This window comes from Pezoporus flaviventris, unplaced genomic scaffold, assembly GCF_033815535.1.
Source record: "Pezoporus flaviventris isolate CSIRO_AGI_PZ_B2104156 unplaced genomic scaffold, CSIRO_AGI_Pfla_v1 ptg000004l, whole genome shotgun sequence".
Classification (NCBI taxonomy): domain Eukaryota; kingdom Metazoa; phylum Chordata; class Aves; order Psittaciformes; family Psittacidae; genus Pezoporus; species Pezoporus flaviventris.
This window is the reverse complement of record NW_026892552.1, coordinates 1488478-1508382: the sequence shown is the minus strand read 5'-3', so window position 1 is coordinate 1508382 and position 19905 is coordinate 1488478. Positions and strand designations below refer to the sequence as shown.

At 51.0% G+C, this 19905-nt stretch overlaps 1 protein-coding gene across 3 annotated transcripts; it reads left to right on the top strand.

The window, feature by feature from the left end:
- The first annotated feature begins 2865 nt into the window (after nt 1-2865).
- On the top strand, nt 2866-19347 carry ENKD1 (enkurin domain containing 1). 3 transcript variants are annotated; one of them, XM_061445411.1, is made up of 8 exons: nt 2866-2961; nt 7505-7629; nt 7921-8133; nt 9399-9571; nt 16103-16264; nt 17366-17535; nt 18441-18577; nt 19045-19347. In XM_061445411.1, the coding sequence occupies exons 2-8, from the start codon at nt 7545-7547 to the stop codon at nt 19203-19205; spliced, it is 1101 nt and encodes a 366-aa protein (XP_061301395.1). In that variant the 5' UTR covers nt 2866-2961; nt 7505-7544; the 3' UTR covers nt 19206-19347. The 3 variants fall into 3 exon arrangements, with proteins under 3 accessions (XP_061301395.1, XP_061301394.1, XP_061301392.1); XM_061445408.1 differs by lacking the exon at nt 2866-2961 and adding an exon at nt 6987-7401; XM_061445410.1 differs by lacking the exons at nt 2866-2961; nt 17366-17535 and adding an exon at nt 6972-7401.
- Nucleotides 19348-19905: the final 558 nt, after the last annotated feature.

The following is a 19905-nucleotide window of genomic DNA, read 5'->3' as shown; positions in this document are numbered from 1 at the left end:
TCTGAGAGCTGCAAAGCCATTTGTGAGTGTTTTAAGCCCCGGTAATGGGTTGAGTGGTATCACTTTGAGCCTGTCCTCCCCACTTTTCCCTTACAAGCCTCCCCATTCTCAGCTCTGGGGATGGGTTTGAAGGTTTAAAGGTTTGGCAGAAGATTCCAGAAGACCATTAGCTCCTGTAGAGGACACATGGCAATAGGTCTCCAGATCTGGGCTCCTGTGTGAGAAGGGAGGTGGAAGAACCAGGGGGGGCCCAGGGGATGCTCCCTGGCACCTTCAGGACACAGTGGAGCTGGGCCCAGTGGGACTGACTGTGGTGGTGATGGAGGCTCAGGGGTGCTGGGGATGCCATGGGTCTGGGAGGTGCCCTCGGGAGGTGGGGAGTCTCCATCTCAGGGATGGCAGGGCTCTGTGGGACATGGCTGCAGCCACAGTGACACTGCTGTGATGGGAACCAGGGGTCCCAGAGGTCACCTCCTCATGAACGCTATTGTGGAGTCTGTGAAGACCAGCCCCAAGTCCCAGCCCTCAAGCCAGCAGCCCAGAAAATGCTGGGATTTTGTTTGACTTCTGCACGTAGAGTGCTCAGGAGAGGCTGACTTAAGCAGAGAAGTGGGCTCTGTCCTCATCATGCCATGGTGGGAGCAACAGGCTCCTGCACAGCTCCTTTGTAAACACAATGGCATTTTATAGCCTGAAGAGAGTGATGTGGCAATCAAAGGGCTGCTTCAACAGGTGAAGGCTGACCCCAAGAGCTGCATCGCCTCTCCTCAGCAATAAAAACCCCGAAATTTAACCACCTGGGTCCAGAGCAACAACACTGAGATGTACCATTATGAAGGAAAAGTATGGTTATGAGCAAACACATTCAGGCACATGGCGGTCTCCTGGTGCAGCAAACCTGGCTGGGGTGCACATTCTGCTGCTCTCGCATGGCTGAACCTCCTGATGTGACCCAGCCCAGGGAGTCTTCTGCTGTCACCCAGCAAACAACAGCTTGATGGAGAGCACACTCTAACATGGCTTTTTTTCGGAAAAGTTCAGCTGCTTGAATTGGAAAGAAAATTGTGAGGATGGAGGCACGGACACAGAGGTAGAGTGCAAGCTGGATCATTCATTGCAAAGATTACACGATATTTAAATACTTCCAAGCAATTAGCCAAGTACATCTGTGCTTGCCTTGCAGTTACATCAGGTAAAAGGTCTATCTGATTTTCCTACCTTTCCAGTTCCAACGTCCTTGTGCCTTGCCAGTTCCAGCATCTTCCAAGTACCAGTCAGGGACAGGTCACTCTTAATTGCCAGCTGTAGTTCCTCCTTCCCATGGTCTCTGACAGCTTTGATACATTCCACCCCTCACAGAAAATCACAGAAAGGAGAAAGAAAAAAGTATTTCACCACAGTATGCATATATCTCAAGCCTTGTTCTGTACCTGCCCCCCATGGTTTTCTTTCAGGACATACACCAAGTTACACACTGAAGTTTGGATAGCAGGGAATCCAGTCCCACAGCAGCAGGAGCTTTTTGCCTGGTATGGATGCTTTGATGCACTGCACCACCTTGCTCTGAGCTGTAGGGTAGGCACATGAGTAGAAGCTAGCTCTAGAGACTGACTTCCTTGGTGCTGTGGAAGGTTGGGATATGTAGAATCCCAGATTGGCTTGGGTTGGAAGGGACCTTAAAGCTCACCCAGTTCCAGCCCCCACCATGGGCAGGGACACCTTCCACTAGAGCAGATTGCTCCAAGCCCCGTCCAACCTGGCCTTGAACACTGACAGGCCGTGGGGCAGCCATGGCTTCTCTAGGCAACCTGTGCCAGGGCATGATGTCTCTCACAGGGAAAAATTCATTCCTTATATCCATCCTAAATCTCTCCTGTTTAAGTCTGAACCCATCACCCCCTGTCCTATCACTACAGTCCCTGATGAAAAGTCCCTCTCCACCATCACTGTAAGCCCCCTTCAGGTACTGGAAGGCTGCTCTAAGGTCTCCCAGAGCCTTCTCTTCCCCATCTTGAACCAGCCCAGCTCTCTCAACCTGTCTCCAGAGCAGAGCTGCTCCAGCCCCCACAGCATCTCTGTGGCCTCCTCTGAACTCACTCCAACAGCTCCACATCCCTCTTGTGTTGCTGCCCCACCGGTGGACACAGGACTGCAGGGGGGGTCTCCCTAGAGCACAGTAGAGGGACAGAATCCCCTTCCTAACCTGCTGCTCATGCTCTGGGAATGCAGCCCAGCACATCGGGGGGATCTGGGTTCAAGCACACACTGAAGCTGGGTCATGGGGAGCTTCTCATCACCCTGCATGCCCAAGTGCTTCTCCTCAGGGCTGCTCCATCCATCCTCTGCTCAGCCTGGGGATTTCTGCTGGGGATTGCCCCGACCCAGGTGTAGGACCTCACACTTGTTGAGGCTCTCATGGTCCCACCTCTTCAGCCATTCCAGGTCCCTCTGGATCTCATCCCTTCCCTCCAGTGTATCAACCACAATACACAGCTTAGTATCACCACAGACACGCTGGGCGTGCTCGATCCCACCGCCCATGTCGCCGACAGGAGCCCTTTGGCTCTTTCCCCAGGCCCTGGAGGAGGGCGCGATTCGGATCCTCCCCAAAGCCCCGGGAAAGGAGATGCTGCAGCAGGGCGAGCCTGCACCAGCGCCCGCTCGCGCCGGGCCGGGGAAGGGGACCCGCCCGCTGGGGATCGCCGAAGACGAGAGCAGAGGCGAGCGCTGAGCCTCGGAAGTGCCGCGGACACGCTGCCCGCCGGACGGTCCGGCGGGCCCGGCCCCTCCCGTCGGAAGCGACGGTTGCCGGGCAGCGCGGCGGCGCCGGGCCGGGCCTTCGGCTAGCGGACCCACTCCAGGCCCCGCCGCAGGCCGCGGCCTTCCCGGCCTGGCGTAGGGCCCGTCCCCGTACCCACGGCCCGGCCCGCGGCCGGGAGAGCTTCTCCTTGGCCCCCCTCGGTGAGTGCTCGGGAGGGGGGCCGCAGAAATCCCTCGCGAGCCCCAGTATCCCCGCCGGCGCTGCCCCCCGGGCGGCAGCGGGACCTCGGCCCGGCAGAGGCGGGGAGCGGCGCGGGGGAGGGGCTGGGGCCGGTGCCGCCGTGCCCCTTCCAAGGGCAGCCGGGCTGGAGCTTGCAGCCCCGGTACAGTGCCACTGCACCCGCCTGGGTGAAACGCTGGGGGCTCCTGGCTGGTTCTGGCCCCCTATGTCGCGTTTCTGGCAGCGCTTCCCAGAGCAACCCCTTCCCAGGGGTTGAAACCCAGGCAGGGTTTTCCAGGAGTATGTGGTGGTGTTCAGTGGGGTCTTGGATCTTGGTATGGGCCCCAAAACAGGGATTGTATTGATTCCCCATGACAGCACAGCCAGAGCAGGCTGTAGACTGCAGCACGAGGTCCACTTTCCATTGCTGGATGCAGTGTTGCACATGAGCTCCTATAATCTCAGCATGTGGCTCGTCCTTGCATCAAAGAACCCCATGGGTTAAGGTGGGGCCTTTCTTGCATCATCATCCTTTCTAGTTCTGGGAGACGACTGGCACTGTTCAAGGCCAGGTTGGATGGGGCTTGGAGCAACCTGCTCTAGTGGAAGGTGTCTCTGCCTGTGGCAGGGTTTGGAACTGGGTGAGCTTTAAGGTCCCTTCTAGTGCAAGCCAGTCTGGGATTCTAAGATTCTCTGACTTTGTTGCAGTTCTGCAATGCCTTTGCCCACTGTCCAGTGCAGTGTGGCCATCCAGGCTGCTGCAGGACAGTCTGACTCCTTGAGCAGACAGTGCAAGCTGGCTCTGTTTCTAAAGGACTGCTGGTTGACATGTGCCTAGCTCCCAAGAACCATGTTCCACATGCAGATGCCAGTATCACACTTGGCCGTACCTGTCCCTCTTTGTCTTTAGAGAGACAGAAGAGGAAAAGGTGCAGGTGGGGAAGTTCCTGAGGGAACCTGTATGATGAATTCTATTAAAAGGAGAATCTTAATCTCTCCCATTGTAGTCTCCAAGGGGAAAGCATAAGCATGGACTAACATCACAGGGTGGATTCACAGCACATTGACCTAATTTCCTGGTCCCTGATTCTGCAGGAACTATGGTCCCATATACGTGTGCCCACCTGTTTTGGTGCAGTCCTCAAGCATAGAGTTCTCCTGGTGCTACTTCTCATTTCAGCTAAAACTACTGACGGAGAGAGCAGACAAGACCAGCTGCATGGAGATAGCTCTTTGATATTCTGCAGACGACTTGCTCTGCTTATCACAGTTTATCACAGCTGTGGGATTTTTTTTCCCCCATGCTTTTGCAGAGATTGGCTTATAAAGACGTGAAGTGGGGCTTGATTCAGCTCTGTGAGTGGTAGCAAATTCCTGGCCAGGGACACAGGCATAGTGAAAATGTGATCTGTAAAGAAGAGGGAATGCTTCAAAGGCAGATGCAGCAGGTTCCAGGCTGAGAAAAAAAACTGCCAAAGCCTCGTCCCTTTTCATGTTTTGTAGTTTCCTTAACTACAGTGCCAAAAACAAGGCACAAAAGGAAGCTGTGGTTCATAAAGGCTCTGGAAGATCTTAGTTTACTTGGGGGATAAGTACCATTTCTGACACTTGGTAAGCTGGGGCAGAGGACACAAAGAGTTGAATTAATGGGACACTCTGGGAGGGGTAGGGCTGGAGCCTGCTTTGCTTGACTCCTAGGCCAGGGTTAAACGGTGGTGGGGAAGTGGGCAGCCAGCAGCGCTCAGGGTGGTGAGTAAAGCAATGCTGAAGTCGTTAGGTTACTCTGGCAACTGCCCTGCACTTCTTGAGGCTGTGTGAGGCAGAGAGCAGGGTTGGTGCAGCCGTGTTGCTAGGAGGCTGCTCTGCTTGTGAGTTCTGCAGTGTGGCAGAGGGATAAGAAGAGAGAGGAGTCAAATACATACACGTGTCTGTGCCAGGATTTAACCCCTCTGTCTGCATCTCATGGCCTACCAGTGCTCTAAGTAGTTTCTTTCTGGTGGCAACAGACTGGATACTGTATTCTTAATGCTTAAGTTTCTAAGGTGGTGATAGAGAAGATCCCTTCCTCGGTGCAAATTTGAATGTGGCTGGGACAGTGATCAGATCACTACTGGAAAGGGCTGACCCTGGTCCCTCTTCCTCTCTCCTCTGAGTTCATAAGCACATGCTCCTACCGCGTTCCTCTTGCGCTTGCTCCATTGCCCCTCTGATCCCTCTGTGGAGGTTACAGCCAGGTTACTTTTGGACAGAAGGTTAAATGGAGAGAAAACTAACCCAGAAAAAAAAGTGTTGAATCAACTGAGCACAGGACCATTTGCACTACAAGGCTGTCACAAGAGATGAAGCAGAAGGATGGGAATAGCAGCAGAGAGTGTCCACACATCACCTTTGGCAGAAGTGAGCTATGAGAAGTATCCTCAAATACTCCCATGACTGGTAGGAGCAAAGCAGCAGCTTGGGAAGGCTGTTCTCATCATTGGTAGCTGAGCCTTGGCTGCTCCTCAGGGCTAGGAGACTGATACAAGGGGCTTGTGTCCCACGCAGGTGAGTGCGCTGCTGGTACCTAGATAGGCAAGATGCTTATCATTGTAGTAAGGTTCTCTGATCTTGCAAGATCCCAATCCAGAGTTGATGTGACTTGCAAATCAGGGAGTGGGTGTCATTTGCAAATTCCCTGCAGCAGGGCAGGATGCTGTTGGGGTGTGCAATGTGATTATATGACTTGTGTGAAGGTATAGAATGAGCTTTCCATCCCCCGCCGCCCATCAGCTTGCCTTTCCTCCTTCAATCCCCTACAACAATTGCCTGCTCTGGTAACAGGTCATGATTTCAGCCTGTCATTTTGTGTGTAAATTGCTGGGGTTGAATGTGAGTTCAGACCGATAGCATAAACTTCAAGGCCAGTAGCTGTTCTGGAGGGACCTCATGTTACATGCTTTTTTTTTTTTTTTTCTAGAGTACAAGAGCCTCTGCTTACAAGTACTTACTCAGTACTGACAAGAATCAGTAAGCCTGAGCTTAGTGGGATCCATTATCAAGGAGATTAAATAGTACCAAACCCAGTGTCATTTTACCTTAGGCTGAGGGTCTGTGTTTGCTCTTCAGAAACAGCTTTTCCAGAGGAGCTGGGTACAGGCTGTACCTGCATGCTGGCATGCAGTAGTCAGCATTGCTTACGTTACCTCTGCAATTGTATCTGAGAGATGAATAACAGATTTTCACTAATGGGTCTCATGTCAACAGCGGTGATTTAGCAAGGAAGACTGCAGTGCATTAGTTGCCATGACTCAGACTCACCCAGCCTTGTACTGGTGGTTTATTGGTTTATAAATGAAATCGCAGAAGCTGCATCCTGATGGTGCTGGCATGCTGAGATCCTGAAGAGGGTTCATCCTGTCGATGTCCCTCAGAAATCTTTAAGTTACTACCTGAGGAGTCAGGGCTTGCAGGTTTACAGCAGTGACTCCAGCCAAACTGCCCTGGTGCCTGTCAAAATCATGGCATGACTCTGAGGAGGGATTGAGGCTTTTACAGCATCTGCCAAAAGCTCACCAGTGGTCTGTGCCTGTTCCTGTGTCATCTTGCATCCTCGTTTTCTGAATAGGGAGCAAGTCCTTCAAGCTTCACATAGGCAATAGAATGCTGTCCATGAGATCTTCGTGAGTGATGCTAGCTGCTGCTGTGCTGAAAGGATCTGTGCTTCCCTGGCTGTGGGGAGGAGAGAGACAGCAGGGACCAGGGCAGGGATTTGTGGATCTGTGCTGGTCCAGCAGTTAATGTTGAAAAGTTCTTTAGTAATGAAAAAGATGTTTTCTAAACAGGTAACTCTGGTCTCCCTAAGAGCAGGTGGACTCTTTTAAACTCGGGGCTCTTGCCCAGAAATTCAACATCTGCCCCTACATGGTCCTGCAGTGAAATGTTTTTACTCATGTCCTTTTGAGATTCAGCCCCAGCCTGCTCAAGGGTGGTGACAGTGCTGGTGTGTGTCTTGTGGAGAGCAGAGAGTTTACCTGTGTGGGGTATGAACTTCAGCTCACTTTGTGTATGTTGTGTTTGAACCACAGGAGCTATTTAGAAAGAGCCTAAGAACAAGATAATTCAAATCTAAGGCTAAAATGTCTCAGATGATATCCAGCTACCCTGTGTTTCCATTCACTAAAGGCACAAAGGGCAGTTATAGCAGCTCAGGTCTTGCTTGCATGTCTGCAGTAGATGTTCCTCTATGGGAGAGCAGAGCCAGGAAGGATTTTCTGTACTGAAAATATTGATACTACAGTAACTGTGGACATTTCAGGTCTGATGCTAGTAAAAATGCTGATTAGGCCCACAACAGGGACAGTACTGCTGGATCCTTTGCTTCACCTGCATAGAGTCCAATTTGGGGTGATTTGTGGTTTCCTGCTTGCAGTTTATCTCTGTAGGTGAGTGCAAGCTCTCTAATGAAGGTCAGAAGTTCACATGTATATATATATAAAAATGTGGATTTTCAGTGACTCAGTGAGCCCTGTTCATTGCTGTTCTCAGTGGTGGCTGGTTCCTGTGGAGGAGGCAGAACCGTGGCAGGATGTGTGAAGGGCCATCCAGGATTTGTGGACCCATTCCTCCAGACCCTACACTCTCTCCAGGCTATTACAAACTCCCCTTCTCAGGTGAGTCCTTACTGCTTGTTAGGGATGTATGCTTTTGTACTGTGGCTTGGCGCAGCTTGCCCATTTGATGTCCTTACTCTTTGACATCCTCAGCAGTCTCCACTCACACTGATGCAGGTGCTGCCTCATGGATAGTGATCCTAAAGGTGGTGTGTACAGCTGGTCAAAAGATTGGAAAGCATAAGGTAGATGTGGATAAGGGGTTTTCAGCATTGTTTGTAGGCTGTGGGTGAAGAAGACCATGAGGTAAGATAGTTTCCCAATAATTTCTTTCTCTTTCTTTCTCTGTAGCTCGAGGGAGGCTGGAAGGGAGTGCTCTGAAGCTGGGTTTTAGCTCTGACCCTCTGCATCCAGTTTCTAACCCATACAGTGCCCGCCAGGTCCAACCAGCCCCTCGCATTCGCCCCAGTGGAAAGGACTTCCTGGAGAAGGGACAGAAGGGGATGCTCAGTCTCTTATTGCAGCTTGAAGGGCTCTCCCTTGACAGGAGGCTGCCAGTTGAGAGTAAGTATAGCTGAGCTGCTGCTGGCCTGAGCTGTGTTTGGTGCCAGGGATGAAGCATCAGGATTTTGGCTGGATTCCTCAGCTCTGCTTCCTGAGGAGAGCTTGAGATTTGCAGGGCCAGTCACCCTCTCCTGCATTTGGCCTGGTAGTGGTGTCCCTAGGCCATCGCCCGTGTGGGAGCCAGTGCTCCTGTGACCTTCCTGATTCCAGTCTGGCCCAGGTCTGGGATGGGAAAGGAGACTGTAAAAAAGAAGCTGTTTAATTTGTATTTGAGGAACTAGTCATGGATGAGAGGCTATTGAGAGGTGCTGGAAACCAATAAAGCCCTTCTAGTTTGCTGTTTCTGAATACAACCAGTATCTTTACAGTCAAACTTAAAAATGGATTGGGTGAAATCTTAATGTATAGAGGGTGTTTAATCTGGGGAATTCCTTGTTAGTGAACAAATCCAGGCAGGATTTGGGAAGACTGTGTGTGTGGATACTGAGAATATCTCTGCAAAAGATGTTCCCTTCTCCAGGGAGGTCACCCAGAGTACATTCAGAAGTCCAGGAAGGAGATAAGGCTGAGCACTGGATGTCTGATTTACTTCATGTGTTGGAATTTCCCCTGCCTGGTGCCAGTGTGGTGGCTACCAGCTGAACTGCTGTGGCAGAGTAGGAGAGGAATGAAGAGGGTTTGGTTTTGTCAGCTGAGATCTTCCCCATCTTGGAGAGCCTAAAGGATCGTTTTTGATTCAAAACCAACAAATCCATAGTCTTGATTATGTCCCCTTGGATGTGGGACAACAGCTGACCTTGAAACCAGGAAAAGTGCTGGTTTAAGGCTCTGCAGCTGCCATTAACCATTCAGAAACACTATGGGTGCTGAACTGGGAATTGACCTTGCTCTCAAGAGGATGCTGGTATGGCTTGTCCAAATGGGACATAGTCCATAGTCCATAGTCCCAAATGGGACAAGTGAGGCCACAGTCTCTCAGAACAAAGGAGTCTGTGAGCACCAATAATGTGCACAGACTTCTGACAGTGCTCAGCTGGGCACTGTGGGATCCTCTGGCAGAAGAGGGTCAATCCTGGAGTGTGCATCTAACATGGGGAAGAATGCACAGCTTGTCTAGTCTGCAGAGAAGAGGAGAGCTTGCTATTGTATGGGTGGTTGGATCAGCTTTGGAGGCAGAGCTGTGGGCTCTGGTGCCAGCGCTCCAAAAGCCTGAATCCCTGGGCAGTGTCTGAGGGGTGAAGGCTATGTCTGCCCTTGCTGTGCAGGGAAAGAGTCCAAGGATCATGAGAAAGAAAATGTAAGGAGAATAAAAGAGATTCAGAAGAAGTACAAAGAGAAGGAGCGAGCCCAAGAGCACAGCAAGCCCAAGCCTGTGAAAGCTCTCTGGAAATCTCAGAAATATGAAAACGTGGAGTCAAAGGTGAAGGCCAAACTCCAGGTCAGTACCCACTCAGCTCTTGAGCTATCTGGGCCTGGGATGCAGTTCAGCCCTGAGGCTCTGTGGGAAAGTGGACACAGGGGAGCCCCAGAATCTCTGGATCTGGGGCAGCTCAGTGATGAAGCATGGAGGACAGATGTGACAGTGGGGCTGTGTGCTGAGCAAGAATGTGGCATCTGGCTCCAGAGAGTGATTGCTGTAATAATCTGTGTCCTGTCCAGCCCAGAAGATCTCTCATGCAGGAGAAGCTGAGAGGGGGAAAATCTCATCACACCCTCTGCCTGCAGGCTCCTGCTTGGACTCTTGGGGATATACAGGCTTCCACTGACAGCTGTATTCCCAGTATAGGGGCGCACCCAGCTGTCTTTTCAGCTTCCTGGTGTTTGGGCCAACACTTGTCTGGAGTTAGTGCCAAAGGGCTGTGGTATTCTATTCCATAGATCATGGTCCTCCGAGGTTTGTCTTCAGGCTGCATCAAACCTCAGTCCAACTCTTACCACCCTGTGGACCCACAGTGGGCTGTATGTCTCCAAATTCTTCTCTGAGTGATTGTTGTGGTGAATAACCTGTGTGCCCCCATGGGGGGGCTGTGTGCCCCCATGGACCCCCATGGGGGTACACAGCATCTCCAGGCAATCAAGGTGGAGGTCTTACACACGAGCGCAATTGCAAGGGTGTATGTACCTCCTGTGCTTGTGACGAAAAGGGCTGTGGAGCTGTGCCTTGTTTCCTTGGGCTTTCTCAGCTGCTGAAACGAGCAGATGTGTGGCCTTGTGAAGGTTTTGGGTTGGTGTTTGCTTCTTTCTCTCTCTGGGTCATTTTTCCTCCCCTGGTGGGTTCCTGGTGTTTAAATGGTGCCTCTGTCAGAAGGCTTTGCTAAAAGTGCCAAAGACACTGCCTTGGTAGAATTGTACCTGTTTGTACAGAAATGAAAGTGAAGGCCATGGGGGAGGGAAGGAAAGCTCCATCACTATGTTTGGGTGAATCTGTTGTCATCAGTCTGGAAGCCTCTGTGGTCCAGGTGACCTCTTGTATTCCATTAGCCTCTTCTTTCATCCAGAAATAGGCACTGTAGCTCTTACGGATGGGGTTGGCTCCGGCTGCACAGCAGGAAGCAGAGGGGTGCTGTGCCACCCCCATCATAGTGACCTCCAGGAGATCAGGCCCCAGGGCTCCCTTCCAGCTCAGCCTCATATGGGAGAAGCTCCTTGAGCAAGTGGCAGTGCAGGGCTCCTGCCTCCACCAGTGTAACCTTGAACTGTTAGAGCCTGCATTCCCATGAGCCTCAGGAGAGGGCTTTGTCCTGCAAGTCCCTGCTAGCCTTCATGGTCTCCATCTCTCTTCTTTTTGCAGCCCACCAGGCTGTGTGGACAGGAATGACACAGGGAGCTGCTGCTTGTGCAGACAGTGGGTGCAAGCTGGGTGACACCTCAAGCACTGCCACTTACACAAGCCTTCCCTTGGTACTCCCTTGCTGAGTTGGAGCCTCCAAGTTCCTCCTCATCTCTGCATTGCTTCACCCTGGTCCAAAGCAGCCCTCCATCCAACTTTTGACACTAAAATTATGTGTACTGTGAACAACTGCAAAAATTGGCAAGATGACTTCCAAGCCACTGGTTCTGAGTGCTGTGTCCCTTCTTCCCGGTGACACCAACCTCCTTGAGGTCTGTGACCTTTCCACACATGGGAACAAACCCACATGTGCCTTAGGAATACAAGCCTACGCTCTCGTTTGACAAATCTTCTGAGTTAGAGGAAGATTGAGATAATTTCTTCTTTTGTTCTGGGGAAGAGGGTGATCTCTGTGCAGGCAGTTTCTGCGTGGTGTGTTCCTTGTGCTCCAGAGGTGGCGGGAAGCCCTGGTGCTGACTCATGTTGCTTTAACTATTACTGTGGCTCTCCTGGAGCTGGGGTGTTCCTTTTGAAGGATCTCTCTCTTCCGTGGAGCTGGTGATGATCAGAGTTTAAATTCAATCTGTTAGAGTGCTTCTTTAATAGAAGAAGGCTTACACGCTTGACTTAGCAAGCCTGGGTCTGGATTTATGGGCTGCTGCAGTTTGGAGACCTTGATCAGACCCTCTCTTAACAACAGTAATTGACTAATTATGCATCCCATTTTTGAACTGTGGCCTTTTGAGCTACTCCCTGAGGAGGAGGTGATCCATTAAGGATTGGATTCAGAAGGTGAAGAGGACCCTGTACTATAACAGCTTGAGATGTGTGTAGTTTCTCAGCTTCCTTAATGGCTTTAGTAAGGCACAGGACCCCTTGTCCTCAATCTGAGTACCACTCTTCAGTTTCTTTAAATGAGGTAGAAGAAAACAGTAGAGGCCTGGCTGGTCCTTGTGGTCCCTTTTAGAACACACCACATAAGAAGCGTGGGGGCAAATCCCCACTCCACTGTTAATGGATCCTGTGGTGCAGTGGGCCTGGTTCCTGGTAGGCTTTGAGTTCATCTTTCAGAGGATTAAGGGCTTCTCTAAGTTGTGGAGTCTAGTCACATTCCTTATTTTTCCAAAGCAAGTTGTATAGTGGGAAAGCAATTACCAAAAACCTTGATGCATGTTTTCACCAATAACCTCATTTGCCTAACAACTGTTGTTATTCTGTTTTATTGCCTAGGGTTTGTCCTTCTTGATGCTTGAGAGGGTTCATCAGGTACTGCAACAGCTCCTGCTATCCACCAGACCCCTAAGAATTTAACTTCTTGTCTGGAAACTTGGCAGTTGGAGGGTGGAATGTTTGAGGCCATTTTTATTCAATAGATTCCAGATGGCTGCAGCCCATTGCCCCTCCTGTACTTTATTGTCTCCATCCATTAAGATATCATCTATACATTCATATATGTGAACATCTGCTGGCACCTCCACAGGACTGAGGAGCTTGGCCAAGGCACTGTGGGGAATAATGGGGGAATATTTATACCCCTGTGGGAGTTGGTTAAAAGTATACTGCATCTCCTCCCATGTGAAACCCAGCTGGGGTTTGTCTTCTCCCCTTAGGGAAACCATAAAAACCATATCCTTAACATTTGGCGTGGCCATCCAGGGGTGGACAGCAGCCTGTCCTTCTGTCACTGCTGAGGTTAGGCTTGGGACAGCAGCAGTCAGCAGTGGAGTATTGCTGTTAAGTTTCCTGGTATCAGTTGATAAACACCACTGGCCATCAGCCTTATGGACTGGCCAGACTGGAGAGTTCCAAAGGGTATGTGTACGATCTGGAAAATGTCTTCTCTAGATCTTTAATCACTTTGTAGATGCCCCATTTGGCAGCAGATACTGAGCAGCACAGGTTGCTCTAGGCTGTGGTAGTGCAGCTGCAGCCTGTGAAAGCCTCACAAAAGAAGCTTCTGCTTCTCTGCTTCCAAACTCCACATCCTGCCATAAGGTAGATCACATCCCTTGCCTGCTGGTATGCCAAACCCTCATCTATTTTTCTTGTGAGGGCTCAGAGCCACTTCCACAGCTGCCATCCTTTTCTCACCAGGCAGCCAGAGTTGAGTTTGAGCTCAGGGGAATTTTTCTGCTTACACCAGTTACCCCCACTGTACTTACAGCTTTCCTTGCCTGGTTAATTCCTCACTTCTCCACTTGCTGCTTCGTTAAAACACTAATATGGTCCCTGTATCAATTGAAATTCCCAGACTTAGGGTATGTCTATGGGCTCTTAGCAGCAGCCATTAGCAGTTACCACTAGGTGAGTGGGCAGCTGAACCCAAATCCCAAAGTTGTGGATTTTAACCCCTTCAGGTCCTCCCAGTGACATACCAAAGGGTTAAGGGCACCACTGCTGTTTGGGGTTGTGTCATCTTTGTGTCTGCTGGGCTCTTGACCCTTCCTCTGTCTGGGGGGCTATCAGTGCAGCTGCACTCAGGTACAATGCGTAACACTCCTCACCAAAGGGCAATTCTTTCTGAGCCCTAAATGGTCTACCTCAGGAAGGTTCAAGGTCCCGGTGGGGTCCTCCTCATTGTGCTCCATGGCTGCCCAAGTTCTCTTTCTCAGAGACTGACTGTTTCCAGGGTGTCTGGTGATCCTCTGAGGAGGGCTCTGATGTGGCTGGGACCTCCTGGAGGTCCCATACCTCTCTTGGGTGCAATCAGCCTTTGGCACTCCCTGTGGCAGCTTGGACAGTGCTTTTCCTGGGGCAGGGACAGGCTCTCCTCTTGCTTGGGCTCTACAACCCCGCCCAAGTACCCCCTTAGTAGGTTATTGAGTGATCACCCATCAGTCCGTGGTTCAGAACCACTCCTGGACCTCCAAACCTGCTCTTTTCTTCATCACCGCACAACACCATATCTGTGGCACAGGCTCTCCACAAATACTCTGTCTCCATTTTTGCTCAAAACCTTCCTGTGCAACTCCCTGAACTCAGGTCCCAACCAGGAGCAGTGCACAACATGGGCTGGGGTCCTGCTGTGCAGACCCATCTGCCTGTCAGTTTTAATGAGAGCTTGCATGTTCCTTTTCTCCAGCTCCACCACCTCTTCAAAGCTCTCATCAGAACCTCCCCACATATCTGTGGGGTCTGTGCCCATAATCAGCTGCCAAACTGGGACAGCACGGGTGGGTCTTTGTGCTCGTGCCAGCATAATTTCAATTCTTTGTTCCAATAAATGCTTTTGCTCTCTTTCTCTTCTAAATTCCTCTTCTGAACAGTCCATTTCCAAATAACTCCTTGCAAAACAATCCTGTGCCTGTACCAAGCCCATGCCCAGGATGGCACACGTGCTCTCTTCACCACCTCCCCCATCTCCACAGTGTTGTTCCATTCTCTCCTGGGTAAAACCACTTCTCCTTCACCCACTGTACACCCAGGGGAGGAGTGATCATCCGTGCACTTGTCACCTCTCCTCTATGGGCATCCCACTGACTACGCCGGTTTAAATGTAACAGAACCAATAAATAAAGGCTAAATGACATTTATTGCTCAAACTCAATTCAAGCTCCACCAACATCACCTCCAGATTTGGGATGTCACATGGATTTGTCACTACACTGCTGATTCTTAAACTTTATGGCCAGTGATCCAAAATATACAATCCTTCACCTGAAAAGGGAAGGCTGTCAATCTCAAGGAATCCCCTTGGATGGCGACGTGACCCAAGGGGAGAGTCTCTGACTGCAGACCTGCTGCTCCAAGGAGGAACAGCTCCAACGGGCTCTCCAGCCAGGCTCCTTTTATACTCTTGTCTCACCTGAGCTGTGGTCAGATATGGTCATGTAGCTCCCATGGGCTCAGGGCCCAACTTCCTATTTGTCAGGGCTTTGTCAGGGCTTTGTTGGGGTGGTTGTACCTGCTATAACTTGTTTGACTTTGAACCAGCCATGCTGGGTAAAGGCATTTCTCATTAATTTACTGGAGAGATCTGGATCTCCTGGCTCCTGCTGCAACAAGACTGATCATCTTTGGAGCCTGATCTGTCCAGGCAGTGCTGAGGGCATTGCATACCCTAGTTAACACTAGAACTAGTCATTTGAGCATCCTGTCCCATGTCTGCTAAACTACAGGGAACAGGCAACAAGGAATCTGCCTCAAGGGGCCTGCAGTTCAGCTGAGAGAGCAGCTGGGAGCTTGGCTACCTGTGAAGATCTGGAGGCTGCCCTGTACAGTTCCTGTGGCTTCCAACAGCAGAGCAGTTCCCTGGTCACCCACTTGTCAGAGTCAACTTTCAATTTTCAGGGTTTCTTTGCAACAACACTGTCTGAGATAGTCCCCAGGCCTTTTGTTAGATGTCAGGTAGTGTAACTTTGTGCCATTTGTAACCACAACCTTTGAAGATGCCTCTCATGCTATTCCACCCTCCCCAAAACACCAGACTCCTCCACTCCCCACTCCTCTTTCTGTCTAGAGTAGCATAACCATAGATTTGGGGTGCTGAGCAGAGCAGCACTTGAGACCAGCAGCTCAGCACTTAGCTTTGTGTCTACCTGGGCTTTTTCAGTCAAGTTTGCTTGAATGGGCTCTGGATTTGTGGCACTGGGATGGCTTCAGGGAGCTCAAGTTCTCTTCTGTTGCCAACAAGGGAGACTGGCGTGTGTCTTGCCTTCAGCGTGCTTTCTCCACATTGCCATGTGCCCCTTCCTCAGGAAGAGTTCTGCTTTTTAAGGAGTCGTGATCAATGTCAGTATGGACAGCGTCCCTAGCTCTGGTAGGTATCTCTGTTGGGTTATCTGGTGTTTCTTTCCCTTCATGCCTACCATTTTAGTGAGTAAAAGGACTCTCCAGTCAATGCTACGTGCGTATTTGATCCAAATGTGTGTTTCAGCAGATTTCCCCCCCCCCCTTTTTTAGCGTTTCTTTAAAAAGTTCAGTTGCCAGGTCTGGATTTGTTGCTGTAGGCAGCCAGTTTGGCCTCTGCTGGCTGAGTCCAGATTGTCTTCCCCCACCAGCTCCTGCCAAGTCATGGCAGAAAGAGGGTGCTGTCATCTGCCTGCTGGAAACTTGTGGTTGACCTCCCAAGCTTTGTTGGGTTGGTTTCTCTTTTCTCCAGCCTTCCTCCACTATTGGATCTTTTCTTGTCTCTCCCAGGAGAGCTCCCCACCTCCAAATCCAGAGGCTCTGAAATTCCTGAGGGCATATTCTCGCTGTGGTCCTGGGATCAAGCCATGCAGATCGCTCTCCCCAGGGCCTGCCAGAATGAAAACAGGAGCAGACACAGAGGATCCAGAGGCACTGGGTGTTGAAATCAAGGTGAGTTGCACACTGACTGCATCCATCCCAGACGTTTCTGACACTTAACTTTGCTCCTGTTTTGTACTCTTCATGTGTTCTTCTAAAGTGTTGAGTCAGGTATGCTGTGTGAACAGGGATATCTGTAAATACTCTTCCTGGCTGAAGGGAAGGAGCAGGGTCTTGGTCACTGTGTTCAAGGATTGCTAATACTAGCTCTGGCTTCACCCCTACTCACAGTTAAAGAGATTGTGAAGTTCCCTTTGAAAATCCCACCTCTTCACTGTACAAGGGCCAGTGATCTCCAGTCTGCTCTTTGTAGGGCTTTGCAGGAGATCTTGGGGATTTGGAGGCTGTCCCCACCTTAATCAAAGGAACTGTGGCTTCTGGATGTTAGATAAAAAAATGGGAAAATGGGTGAGCTTTTTAGAAAGGAAGGTTAAATAAGTACTAACAGTTAAACCTTTCCGGTGGTCTGTCTGGGAGATCCTAAACTGTTCTGTGACTTGTGTCTTCTTTCTTTGGCAAGAATGGGGTTGCCAGTCTGTTGGTTCCCAAAGGCCATGGAGGGACTTAATTTAAACAGGGCATAAGCTCCTAAGGAGGAAACCCAAGAAAACAAACTTAAATCCAGTGACCTTCTGCCCTGTCTTGGCCACCAGACAAGTTGTGGTAGCGAGTGCTGTCATCTGAGGAAATGCCCCCAAGGACCAGCTAAGCTCTGCCAGGCTTCTGATGAAGGCCAGAACAGTTTTAACTCTGACCTTCCAGCTGCCCTGATGGGCTCAGAATACTCCAGTAGGAGCTGTGTGGACTACGCCAAGCCTAGTTCTTTTTGTCCTCCTGAATTTGAGGGCATGGGGTCAGCCTGAGGACCTCAAAAAAGCCAGTTTTAGGCTTGGCTTTTGGTGCTTGCCTTCTCACACCACAGTCAATAGCTCCTGCCTGACTATGGCTCCACACCTGAGATGGGGTGGGCTGAGGGTGCGCCTGTCCTACTGCCCTACACCCCCAATTTGGTGTCTTGTGCAGGTGCCTCTTTGCTTTGTCCCTTGTGGGGACAGGGTTTCTGTGTGTGTATGTGTGAGCTGGGCCATGCTGCCTCCCTCTCTCTTCTTGCAGATGCAGGTGGAGGGCAGGAGCATCAACTTTGTTAAGCACAACGCCCGCAGTGCCAAGCGGGCCCCGCTGCGGCGGTCCCTGTCCGAGCAGGCGCTGGCCGAGCTGCTGCAGCAGAAGCACCAGGAGCAGGAGGACTACAACACTAAGCAAAAGGGCCATGTCCCCCAGTAGTACGTATGCCCTCTGTGGTCCATGAGTCTTTCCTGCTTTCGTTCACCATGTCCCTCAGCTTCTGCATAGAAGGGGGGCTGAGGACAGAGGTGCTCCTGGCATGTGCAAGCAGTGAGATTTACAGTGGCCTGGGGAATAAAAGCAATTCCTTCTGCTTTCGTCACAAGCATCCCATGGCCAGTGTGGCTGAGCTCAGAAAGAATTTTGTCTCCTTCCTCCCTGGGTTGTTGTTGTCTGATGGTGCTGACATGGGGACACTCTGTGCTATGAGAAGCATGTTCCTACCCCCTGTAAGCCTTGCTCTACATGACATAGCTTCCATATTGCAAGGTCTGCTTTTGGAGAGGCAAATGCTTTGCTCTTCCTTGCAGTATTCAGCCCTGGACCCAGGGTCTGAGGAACATTCAACCTGTAACTTGCCTGTTGGGGTTCTGAGTGGAAAACCTCCTGGTGACCCTGTCCTAGGACTGACCATGGTGTCAGTCCTTTGGCTCCATACTGTGCATGCTGTTCTCTGCCAGCATCCCTGGCTGTGAGCAACTTTGTCCAGCTTCATTCTGTCACTGGCCTGCAGGTGGTTTTGAGAGGAATCAGTAGCCTGGGCCAGAAGCAAGAAGCAGAATCCCTTGTCTCCAAAGAGCTTGTGTCGGCCTCAGTGCATCTCTTGCATCAGTGATTCAATGCACATGGAGCATGTTTGCTGGTCCATGCATGTCGGCTAAGCCCAGTATACCCCTCCATGGCAGGAGTGTGTGCTATCAGCATGGGTCTCTGTGGTCCTCAGGCAGGAATGTCGGGTGAGGTTTGAAGGGCTCAGTTCCTGGCATCTGCCTGCCTCCCTGGGCACCTCCTTCTGCCAGATGTAATGACACGTGCTTCCTTTGCCTTCCCTCTGCCTTGCCAGCCTGCTGGAGAGGAAGGAGCTGTGGCGCAGAGAGATGGAGGAGCGGCTGCGAAACCTGCCAGATCCCAGCATACCACCTGGTCATACCAAGATGCAAGAGGACCAGCGGCTGGAGACCCTCGGCAGTCTGAAGCAGAGTAAGAGGAAAAGAAACAGGGATTCCAGCTCAGAAAAATGGGTGATTCTAGCCAGGATTTGGGAGATGAGTTCTGGGACACAGGTTTCTGTTGTGTGGAGTTATCTGGACAAAGGCGTGTAGTTGGGATGTGAGATGCATGTGTGGAAAGAGCAATTTCCTTCAGGCTGGTAAGCAGGCTTGTCCAATAGACCTGATGTTAGGGTTACTATTGCCTTAATATGATAGAAAGAATTTGATTGGAAGGGACCTTCAGCGGTCTTGTATTCCAGCCTTTGGTTTTTCAAAGATGGCGCAGGTCACTCAGGTCCTCATCCAGCAGAGCTTTCAATGGAAAGAGGGGTATTATAAGTCCTTCTTCCAGTGCTGCCATCATTTTTATGGCTGAGGTTGAGGTCATGGGAAAAGGACAGATTTCTTTGCTCTTCCACTTGCACAACTTGTTTGGTTTGGCTTTGTGTTTTGCAGGCCAGGAGCAGCTGGTAAAGGACCTGGTGATGCTGCCAGTGAGAGCAGACACTCTCAGCATGCAGAAGAGGCGGGTGGAGCTGGAGAGGAAGCTCTCCCAAATAGAAGAGGCCATCAAAATTTTCTCAAGGCCCAAGGTCTTCATCAAGCTGGATGCGTGAGCTAGGTTATGGTTAGGGCCCATGCAGGTGCCAATGCAGTGTCCCAGTGTGCAGCCAGTGTCTCTTGCTCATGCTTCAGTGATGTGCCTGTCCACAGAAAAGGGAGGGAGAATCCCTAATATACTCTCTGTGGTCTGGAGAACAGTTGTCTCTGTGTTGCTTGACTTCTCAGAGATCAGCTCTCTGTTCCAGATTCATGGCATCACCTCTTTTTTTCCCATTTTTTTCCCACTTCTAGGAACTGGTACGTCTCTCATGCAGCTGCCTGTGGTGTTTTGTCCCCCTCTCTCTCCTGAGCTGGCCCATGGTCATGGCTCATTCTGGGCACCTGCAGACTTGTCTGCACAAAACCCTTGTGCTGTTGGTCTGCCACATGTGCCCCAGTCCTGAGCACTGCCCCATCCTTCTCATGCAGCTCAAGGACCACAGAGAGGCACAGAGTTTCAGTCCTGTGCCCAGGGAAAAGCTGGAATGGCTGCAGGGGGGTCTGGTAGGATGTCAGGAGAAGCCTTTGTTGTGTGTGGGGCAGGATGTGCTTCCATTATGCATCGCTTCCCTCTTCAGTGTGTGTGCAGCTCCCGGTGGGCTCAGCAGGGCCTGAGGAGCACTGGCATGTGGCAGAAACCAGCAGTACTGATGTCGCACAGGCAGGGGGAGAGCCGTGGGTCCTGGTCCCACTTCCCGCAGAGGTCCAAGGTGG

Bases quoted from the DNA above. Each gene is read 5' to 3' on its own strand.
- ENKD1 (XM_061445408.1), top strand. From the start codon at position 7,193: ATGTTCCTCTATGGGAGAGCAGAGCCAGGAAGGATTTTCTGTACTGAA. The intron at 7,402-7,504 runs GTGAGTGCAAGC...TGCTGTTCTCAG, and splicing joins CTTGCAGTTTATCTCTGTAG to TGGTGGCTGGTTCCTGTGGA. The intron at 16,265-17,365 runs GTGAGTTGCACA...CTCTTCTTGCAG, and splicing joins CACTGGGTGTTGAAATCAAG to ATGCAGGTGGAGGGCAGGAG.